Genomic DNA, 10,582 nt, shown 5'->3' on the forward strand with positions numbered 1-10,582 from the left:
TCAGTAGTTGTCCTCAAGTTTAATTTTCCATGGTCTTTATCAAATTTGATTCCTAAGTTATTTATAATAAAATATCATCAAGTGTCATTTTTAACCCCTTTCTGTTCCATTTTGTTGGTTATATTTAGAAGTAATGCTCTAAGTCAGATGAATAAAACTTTTTATTTATTTCATAGACAATCCATAAGAAATCTCAAGTTGTTCTGTTATTCCAGACTGATCTATTGCAATGGTTCTCTAACTTTTCAGTCTTGGAATTCCTTTACTCTTAAAAATTAAGGTCCTCAAAGAGCTTTTGTTTATGTGGGTTATAGCTATCAATATTTATGTATTATAAATTAAAACATAACTTTTTTAATATTTTTAAATAACAGTAATAAATCCATCACATGTTAACTTACATATTTTTATTAAAAATAACTGTATTGAGGCACCTGGGTAGCTCAGTCGGTTTGGCATTCGACTCTTGATATGGGCTGGGATCATGATCTCAGGGTGGTGATCTCCTCATGGGGAGTCCCCTTCACTCCTTTTTCCTCTCCCTTTGCCTCTTCCCCCACTCATGTCTGCTCTCTCACTCTCTCTCTCTAAAATATATAATCTTTTTTTAAAAACTCTATTTTTCAAAACCAAATAATGAGGAGTGGCATTGTTTTACATTTTTGTAAATCTCTTTTGTATTTGGCTTAAAAAAAAAAAAAAAGAAAACTGGCTTCTTATGCCCTTTACATTCAAACTGTTTTAATCACACACATTGTGCATCTCAGGAAAACTCCCCAATTAAAGAATGAGAAAGCAAAAGTCTTAGTTTTATAAAAAGAGTTTTCTCCTGAGGACCCTAAGGTCTTGGTGTGCCTCAAGAGGTGCCTGGAACATACTTTGAGAATCCCTCATCTCTTGTAATGTTTTTCAACATGTGGTTCACATATCACTTGATTTGATGTGGCAAAAAAGTTTTTATTTCAATAATTATGCATTTTAAGGGCTTATTAGAAGTTGTAACTGATGATACACTTGATGCACCTGATTATTCCTTAAGGCACAGGAAAGCTGTCTCAATTTTTAAAAATAAGCAATTTGCAAATATCCTACTCAAAGAACAAAAGTCGAACCAAAACGTCTGCTTCACGTTTCCTGTATTTTCCTTGAAGAGTGGATTACTTTCACAGAGCAAAATTCCTAAAAGTACTCTATTGCCATTCAACCCTTTTGAAATCAGCCATATGTTGATGAGGGAAGACACAGAGATCCGGTTTTAAGATTCTGGGAGCATAAAAAGATTTATATTCCAGGAAGAAGCAGAAAAGAGGGATAAAGCTAATGGTTAAGAACTCGTATTTTGTGATCAGTTCGATCTGGGTAGGAATCCTAGGTTTAACATTACTAGCGCTGTGATCTTGAATACCTTACCATTCGTAAACGTGTTTCCCTGTATCAAACGGAGGTACTAATAGTTAACTCCTAAGACCGACCATTAGCTAAAACACCGAACGTAAAGTAAATAACACAGAGCCTGTCACATATGAGCATTCGGCATGCAGTTACTCCTACAGATTTTATTTATCGCCCTCAAGTCACCAGCGCTTCCCACAGTGCTCAAGACAGGAGACGCCCAGTGACAGATTTCGGGGAAGGAGAACAGGTGCTCTACCTCGGAGAAAAAAGGCACACCTGCCCTGATGTTGTGGGTGGGTCTGGAAGATTTCGTGCAAGTTAATCTTAAGAGGAGTGGATTCCAGGTCAAAAATAGCAAAAAACAAACGTCCTGACCTCGGAGTCTCAGCAAAACGTTAACATGGAGCGAGCCACCACTACCAGGCCGCTTGGCCGGGCGCTAGCCGGAAGATCGAGGGCGCGCTCTGCAATCAGCCCAATCGATCGACGTGATCGAGGATCGTCAACTCAGTTCTGGCTGCAGGAACTGTTTATCTCGCGAGGCTTCAAACCAGGCGGCTAGGGAAGAGGCGGGCTCAGCTGGAGAGAAAGGAGGAGCGTGAGGTCGCCGCACGCTGCGTTCCCAGGAGGCTTTGCGTGCCCCTCGCTTGCTCCGGGATCTTCTGAGCGAGCGCGTGAAAGGCTACCTGCAGAGGCCATGGCGCTTCACGTCCCCAAGGCCCCGGGCTTTGCCCAGATGCTCAAGGAGGGGGCGAAGGTAAGCTTGAAGGAAGAGGGAGTGAGGTAGGAGAGCTGCGTAGAACTGCGGCGGCCGGAGCGAAGAAGAGGGGCCTGTTAACGGCCCGGGTGTGCTCCGTGGGCACAGCGGTCGGAGGAAAAGAAGATTCCAGAAAGGGAGGTGTTCTGCGGGGAAGCGGGAGGGAGGCTCGGCCGCCGAGGCCCGCGGGCATTTTGTTCTTCCCCGACGCTGGGAACGGTCGAAGGGGTGGAGGAGGCGAGAGAGAGGCAAGGCCGCAGGATTCGAGTACTATGCTTCTTAGCCGGGCAAGCAGAAAGCCGCTGGTGCATTTCCTCCATTCCTAAAACGGGCCTGATTTGGCTCTCCACTTCTTAAAAGGGTGTTTTGAGGGCGAAGTCGAATAACGTAGGTGAAATTGCTTTGGGAGCCGCAAAGCCGATTGACACAGTTGAAGGAATGGGTGATCGACGAGAGGGACAAGGGCCAGTTCTTGACAGCTTTCTTTCAGATGAGGGATGGCTCCCCGCCTCGTTCACAGTAGTTCGTTATGGTAGGAAAAAAGTTACTCTCAATCCAAATGGGTTCTGGTTCCAACTTAGATTAGCTAGTTTGATGTAAAACCAATAAAACCAACCCTCAGGTCTGGCTTTGCTCTCTAAATTAAGCAAAAGATGGTACCTTTGAGATGTAACTGTCAGACCTACTGTGTAAGTATAAGGGACACCCTGGACTAATTAAAACTTTTTTTGTGGTCGGATCATGAACGTCATTTCAATAGCATAAATTCTTTAAAATATTTTGATAAAATTTGTCTCTTGTGTTCAAAGTGTTCCTTTATTTGTCACTCAAATTTCCTATGCCTAGTCAAAGAAATATAGATCATTGTGGTTCAGTTTACAGAAGCAGTGTTAGGGAACTAGGTGGTTGTTTGCAGAATACACTTGGGATAACATGAGTATGTCAGATATCAGGGTTTAATGTAAATACCAGCTTTGCTGGTGATGTCTGAAATTTTTTCATAGTTTTTATTCCTTTGAGGCAATCAAATAAGGATAATTTCAAATACCGATAAAAGAAATAATGAGTATTGTAAAAAAAAATAAAAGATTCGATAGAAAGCACTATATATAGTCTATAGAGAATGAGAGGAAGTAAGAAAGTCTGCCTTCCCCCCAAAAAAAAAATTGAAGAATCATAGGTAGATAGAACGATTAAATAAGATGTTAAAGGAAGAACTCTTAGCTCAGTAGCGAGTGGCAGAAGGAACCAGCCAAGATTAAACAGGGCAGGCCGAGAAACCAGTAGGTACAAAGGCCCTAAGGATGAAATGAGTTCAACCTGTTAAAATAGTAAGAAAGGTGATAGGGTTGAATGTCATTAAGGGGAAGCTTAAGAATGGTGAGAGATGAATTTAAAGAAGTTGTAGGTAAGGACCAGAACACATAGGACCTTGTAACCCTGAGGAGGGATTTACATTTTATCCCAAGAGTGATGGGAAACCATTGATGGGATCTGATTTATGATCACATGGCTGTTCCTCAGAGAATGGGTGAGGGGAAAAAGCCAGCGTGTAAGCCAGATCAGACTAAATGCTATTGTAAGAGTTCAGCTCTTGACTCTGAAGACATTGCTTCTAAAGTAATGGTTATTAACCTTGTGCGGATCACAGTTCCTCTTTATGAATATTATAAAAGCCACACCTTATGCTCTAGAACACAACTATCTCGTGGAACTACCCATGATGAAGGAAATGTTCTTTATCACTCTGTCTAATATAGTATCCACTAGCCACATGTGGCTACTGGACACTTGAACTGTGGCTAGTGCAATTGAGAAACTGAATTTTTCATTTTAATTCTTTAAATAACTGCATGTGGTTAATGACTACTATATTGGGCATAGCAACTCTAGAAAAATGTTCACATGAACAAACAGGAGGCTCATGAAACCCATCTGAGGCCACAAGTAAATCCCAGTATAAAGTTTGAGAATTTTCATATTGTGAGCAATTCAGCAATTTTTCAATATGCATGCATTGGAATTGTGTTTTGAATCACCAAAGCATTCAGAGGTCCATATACTAAACATTTGGGGGCAGGTATGTTAAGTGGAAATTCCCAACAAACAGAAAATTGCTGGCTTTATAATGCTCATGTTCTTTATCACAATAAGAAAAGTATTCATACCATGTTTCAGATTTCGTCAATAAGTAATGGTGAATTCTACAAAGGTATTTTTACCTGAAATACCTCATCTGCATTCACTGATCAGTCACAGCATTCTTCCCTGTACTTTTCACTACATTTAAATATATATATAGGCTTTATGTTTTGATGTGTAAGCAAGTACCTGTGGTCCCTAAAAATGTCACTTTATTCAACCGTGAGCAAATTTATGGATCATTTATGAATACCAAGCCCCATGCTTTCCTCACATAAGCCTTGCTTGATTATTCTTTCAACAGTCCTGTAGGTAGGTACTATTATTATTATCTCCATTTTAAGATGAAGAAAATCCTTCTGTTTCACTGTTCTGTCTAATCAGAAGGGGGTTTTGTTTTTGTTTTTTAACAGCATTTTTCTGGATTAGAAGAAGCTGTGTACAGGAACATACAGGCTTGCAAGGAGCTTGCCCAAACAACTCGTACAGCATATGGACCAAATGGTAATTTCCAAATTCATGTTTTAAAACATACAGTAATAAAATTTTGTGTACAAGCTTCTTCAAACTTATTCTGAGACTATTATACATAAACTGAGAGTTTTAGCCATCATACAGAAGTAATTTCATTGCCACCAGTGTAGTGTTTTCAGTTTTTAACCAGCAACTCAGATCTCTTTAGAAAAATAGGAATCAGAATATTACTTTTTATCATATTGAGAGGATAGAAAAATTACGGTGCCTTCACTATTGAAATGATACCTAATGTAAGAGAGAAAGTTCTCTCTTGCCTCCTACCGTCAACTGAATTTAATTGGTACACGTGTATGGAAAGCAATAAAACTATACTTATAAGTAGATAAAATTTTGGTCTTTCTACATGTTAATGTAATTTACATTTATTGAACGAAAATAGAAGATAGACTTCCTACCTAGTAAACATTAGGAGGTTAAAAAAACAGGAATAATATGGGGTGCATTTACGCTAATATAGTTTTAAAGAGTAAATAATATGTTTTTAATTTGTAAAGTTATTTTAAGAAGTAGATAGAAGCTTATATTTCTTGACTAGGTTTTCTTGGGTGTTTGGAGAAAGATTTGAGTAATAATGGATTTCCTTTTCTAACCTTTTACACACCCTCCCCCCCCCCACCAGGAATGAACAAAATGGTTATCAACCACCTGGAGAAGTTGTTTGTGACAAATGATGCAGCCACTATTTTAAGAGAGCTAGAAGTAAGTTATTTCTTTGAAGCCAAGAAATGTTTTGGTGATGTCAAAAATTAAGTATAAATTGACATAGAAAAAAACTCTTAGGATAATAAGGGACTTTTTTTCCCCCCAGCTTGAAAGTTTATTATACCGATTTTCCTAATTATGGAGTCGTCTTTAGTTTTAACATCTTACCACTTCAATTTTAAAACCTCCCAAGTTATTACTTTATGGAGGGATTGGTTGTGATCAAAGTACATTTGCTAATAATCATATCAAATTGAGTATGTTTTCTCATTCTATAGATGATGCTGAAGTGAATTCAATAATGCAGAAATAGCTGATACTTAAAACAGTGACTTAAAAAAAAAATACTTTGTTTCTCTGTTTCTCTGACTTTGTGAACATAAAGCAATTGGTGGCATTTTGCTTTGTTCGCCTACAGTTTTTGATGTTACAGAGTCTGTAGGATAGAGAACTACTGTCAGGGTTGTGCGAAAGGTCTGGCGCCTGAATGTCAGAGAGCCGTTCCTCATCTAGCTGCTTTGTAGCTGAAAGATATTTTCAACTTCGAGGAATTTTCCTGAATTTAGCTCTTAAAGCATCAGAGCTTAATCTTTTCAAATGAAACTGTAGGTATGTTAACATTTCTCTAATTGCTTAAATAGCAATATATTTTTAAAATAATGCGAACAAAACAAATTTAATTCCACAAGGTGTTTACGAAAGGACTAGTCATTGTGAGTTAATGTTGGACACTGTGATGGTCTAAAGAGTTATTCAGGGATGGTGGGAATATTGCCTTAATAAAACCATAGCAACAGGGCTATGTGGCTCAGTCGGTTAAGCGTCCAACTCTTGATTTCAGCTTGGGTCTTGATCTCAGGGTCCTGGGATGTAGCCCCACATTGGGCTGTCGGCTCAGCAGGAAGTCAGCTTGGGATTCTTTCCCTCTGCCCCTCCCCCCACTTGTGCATGCATACATGCCAGTGCTTGCTCGCTCTCTCAAATAAGTAAATCTTTAATTTATGCATGTAATAATTTTCTGAACCCTATGTGCGGAGATGTATGTACTGGATGGCTGACCATCAAAAGAAGATTGTTTGCATTTGTGCTGATAGTCTCAGAGGGATTTGGATTGTTGTCTCGTGACCACGCTATAAGTAATATATAGCAGTATGATTGAATGGAGTTACCTAGCCCACGGGGAGATTGGAGTCTGTTAATTTAAGAAGGAATGGAAATAAAAAACTCTGTTGCTTTAAGGATCAAATGTTTTGATATTTAAATTCAAGTCTCTTCTACCAGGTACAGCATCCTGCTGCAAAAATGATTGTAATGGCCTCTCACATGCAAGAGCAAGAGGTTGGAGATGGCACGAACTTTGTTCTGGTATTTGCTGGAGCCCTTCTGGAACTAGCTGAAGAGCTTCTGAGAATTGGCCTGTCAGTTTCAGAGGCAAGTGTTCATTTTATAATGTACTCCTGTTTAATTTATGCCTATATATACACACACCGTAAGAATCATCATTGTAGTAATAGTTAATATTGAGCGGTTTCCTTGTGCCACTTCTTGGAGCACGTGCGCCTTACGTGCAGTATCTTATCCTGTTCTTACCAGAGCCCTATGAGTATGGCCTGTTAAAATTCTTACTTTATTTTAGATGAGGAAAGGGAAACTTAACTTCGAAAAATCTGTAAGTGGCAGCATTCAAATTCGGGCCATCACAAAAGCTTGAATTCTTGATTAGTAGGCTATGCCATGAATGCTATTCTAAAAGTATACTTTGTCATTTTATTTGTAAAACAAATACCCGTATTCCTTGGGTTACCAAAATAAGCTGTTTTTAAAGTCATGTCAAAATTATGTCCCTTTGAAGAAATGTTTTTGCTCTTTACTCTTAAGGTAATAGAAGGTTATGAAATAGCCTGCAGAAAAGCCCATGAGATTCTTCCTGATTTAGTCTGTTGTTCTGCAAAAAACCTTCGAGATGTTGATGAAGTGTCATCTCTGCTTCATACCTCCATAATGAGTAAACAATATGGTAATGAAGTGTTTCTGGCCAAGCTTATTGCTCAGGCATGTGGTGAGTATATCAGTAAATGATGAAAAGCTCCAAAATAAAAATATCTTAATGAGACTTAAGATATTTTCTCTGTTGTTCCGGTATATCTTTTGATATGTCTCATTTTCTCAACAGTGTCTATTTTTCCTGATTCTGGCCATTTCAATGTTGATAACATCAGAGTTTGTAAGATTCTGGTAAGTTTAGAAAATGCATCAGTGTTGTCTACATGGGTCAGTTATATTTTGCAGAAAGAAAAAAATGTATTCACCCAAACCTTAATTTTACTCCAGGTTTTGAACATTCAGGACTTTGTGCCTTTTGAGGAATCATTTGTAACTTTTGATATTAGTAGGTTAAATTTTAAAGGGTGTTGATATATTATCTCCTTGTAAAGTCATTTTCCATGACAACTTGAAGGTTGAGAATAGTGTATAAACAAAGTGTTATGTGTCTTGCATTCTTCATATGTGCGGAATTAAAACAATACACTTAGAAGCCGGTTTCGAATGAGATGGAAGTTCTGTTGCTCTACAGTAATAGAACGCACATCTTAATGTTAGTATTGAAATAGAGTATTTTTTTTATTTTAAAAGATTTGTGTTTCCTGTAGTAAAATGTATAATTTCAGTTGAGTTTAGCTTATATAAATATACCTACTGTGTGTGTATTTATGTAGGTGCTGTGCATTTTCTGACTCCATGCACTGCCTCCTCCTCCCCCATTAAATTGTAAGCTTGTAAGATCAGAAACTTTGCTTTGTTCCCTCTTCTGTCCCCAGTACTAATAGCTGTGCCTGCTGCACTGGCACCAAGAGTATTTGGTGAGTGAGTGAAGGAGTGGCTCAGAGCAGTTGTTCTCTGTCTTCAGTTGCTCCCAGTGCACTGAAGGCCTGCAGCCCCCTCTTAGCAGTGGCTCATTCTGAGAGTGATTTCTGCCTAAGCAGACTCACGTGCTTTCCCTCCGCCACCCTACCCCTTATTCTCAGGAGTCACTGCCTTGGTATATTACTTTATTTAGAAACTGGTCTTTTTGGTACATGCAAAATCAACAGCTGAGCCCTAATGTCATTTTGTTGAGATCACTGATGATTTTCGTATTCAATCTCAGGGCTCTGGCATCTATTCCTCTTCAGTATTACATGGCATGGTTTTTAAGAAGGAAACCGAAGGTGATGTAACATCTGTCAAAAATGCCAAAATAGCAGTGTATTCTTGTCCTTTTGATGGCATGATAACTGAAACTAAGGTATGTAGACTTCAAAACTTTAAAGGTAAAAATTTGACGTTGCCTTTTCAGATTACTGTTTTATGATTCTTAAGTTTTTAGGTAGAGATTGCTCTATTGCATAATTATTGAAGATTGCAGGGTTGTATTTGTTTCTTAAACGCAGATTCCTATTCTTTTTTGGATACCTAACTCATATACTAAATTTGAAACGTGAAATGGTAGTCCTATAGTTTATGTTCTGATATACAGCTCTTGACTCCTAGAAGTTCTTACATGCTCAGCAAGTAAAATGCTCACGGATTATGAGTACCGTGCGCTCTTCATTAGTATATGTTGAAGTTGAGATCCTATAACATCCTGAAATGAAAACATGCTAATAAAATTTGAAAATTATAGGTTTGTTTTTAAAAATACATTGTTAGAAAGTTGGAAGTTCTTGTTTATAGGTCACGTCTGTCTTTGTCCCTAAAAATTTTTTTTTTTTTTAAAGATTTTATTTATTTGACAGAGATAGAGACAGCCAGCGAGAGAGGGAACACAAGCAGGGGGAGTGGGAGAGGGAGAAGCAGGCTCATAGCGGAGAAGCCTCATGTGGGGCTCGATCCCACAACGCCGGGATCACGCCCTGAGCCGAAGGCAGATGCTTAACTGCTGTGCCACCCAGGCGCCCCTGTCCCTAGAATTCTTAAAATCTGAGTTGATGGCTTTAAAAGTTTCACAGGTTGTAGATGGGTCAGGGGGAGTCATTTTAGAAAAGTTTAGGAAAACTTCAAGAACCACAACATGGTGGTTTTGGTACACTAATTGACGTTTGTCAAAAGAAATGCCAAGACACCTGCCCAACATATCTAAAATAACAGTGTTGCTCCAACTTTTCCAACAAAGTGCCTGTCAAAGAGCAAAATGCATCAGTTTTAGGAGTGAGGGGGCTCTAGCAGTAAGCTGAGTTTCTATGAGTTTCATGCACAATTTGTTCTGTTTCATAATGCGTGTATAATTATTTTCTTTTTTTTTTTTTTTTTACCAAATCTTTATTCAGTAAAATATTACTCTCTGACTTCGAACACCAAAGTAGTAAAATGGTTCTAAAGAGCATGCTTGCTTGTTTTGTTAGGGAACAGTATTGATAAAGACGGCTGAAGAATTGATGAATTTTAGTAAGGGAGAAGAAAATCTCATGGATGCACAAGTCAAAGCGATAGCTGATACCGGTGCCAATGTCATCGTAACAGGTGGCAAAGTGGCAGACATGGCTCTTCATTATGCAAACAAGTACAATATCATGTTGGTGAGGTGAGACTGCATTTCTGTTATGTAAATAGCCTTTTGGTGGTGAAACACCAGACACCGTCAATACACCATGAATTCATGACTGTTAAAAAAGGGCAAGTAAAAGATGGTGGATCAAATAATAACAGGACTTAACTTGATCTAGAGGGACTGGAAACGCCTGTGAGAAAACTTATATTTTTACTGAGAGCTGAAGGAACAATCAACATATTATTTGAAGAGGGAGAGGAAGAAGCATTGCAGTCAAAAGCTGCAGCTTGAGAGACCAGACTCAAGTCTGGTACACACGGTCAGGGTATGGGATCCATAAACCCACTTATGGGGCACAGAGGACAACTTACCTACCCATTCCCACCCCTCCCAGCACCTGACCAAATATGCAGTGTAATCTCTTCTCTTCCTTGGGGCTCCTGTGATTGCCCAGAGTACAGCAAAAGTTTTCTATATACCAGGCTTCCCTTAGTGTTTTAGAACTATAATTCGTGACATTC

The 10,582-nt window shown here is 38.7% G+C and overlaps 1 protein-coding gene across 1 annotated transcript in view; it reads left to right on the forward strand.

Annotated features, from left to right (window-relative positions):
* The first annotated feature begins 1,994 nt into the window (after positions 1-1,994).
* The window catches only part of CCT8 (chaperonin containing TCP1 subunit 8), a 12,713-nt gene continuing 4,125 nt past the window's right edge, over positions 1,995-10,582 (forward strand). The window contains exons 1-8 of the mRNA XM_002921118.4: positions 1,995-2,152; positions 4,708-4,798; positions 5,451-5,530; positions 6,815-6,964; positions 7,412-7,592; positions 7,707-7,768; positions 8,682-8,819; positions 9,916-10,094. Coding sequence (XP_002921164.1) covers positions 2,093-2,152; positions 4,708-4,798; positions 5,451-5,530; positions 6,815-6,964; positions 7,412-7,592; positions 7,707-7,768; positions 8,682-8,819; positions 9,916-10,094 — 941 coding nt within the window. The 5' untranslated portion in view covers positions 1,995-2,092. The remainder of the gene's footprint in view (positions 2,153-4,707; positions 4,799-5,450; positions 5,531-6,814; positions 6,965-7,411; positions 7,593-7,706; positions 7,769-8,681; positions 8,820-9,915; positions 10,095-10,582) is intronic.

Source organism: Ailuropoda melanoleuca, chromosome 1, assembly GCF_002007445.2.
Source record: "Ailuropoda melanoleuca isolate Jingjing chromosome 1, ASM200744v2, whole genome shotgun sequence".
Taxonomy (NCBI): domain Eukaryota; kingdom Metazoa; phylum Chordata; class Mammalia; order Carnivora; family Ursidae; genus Ailuropoda; species Ailuropoda melanoleuca.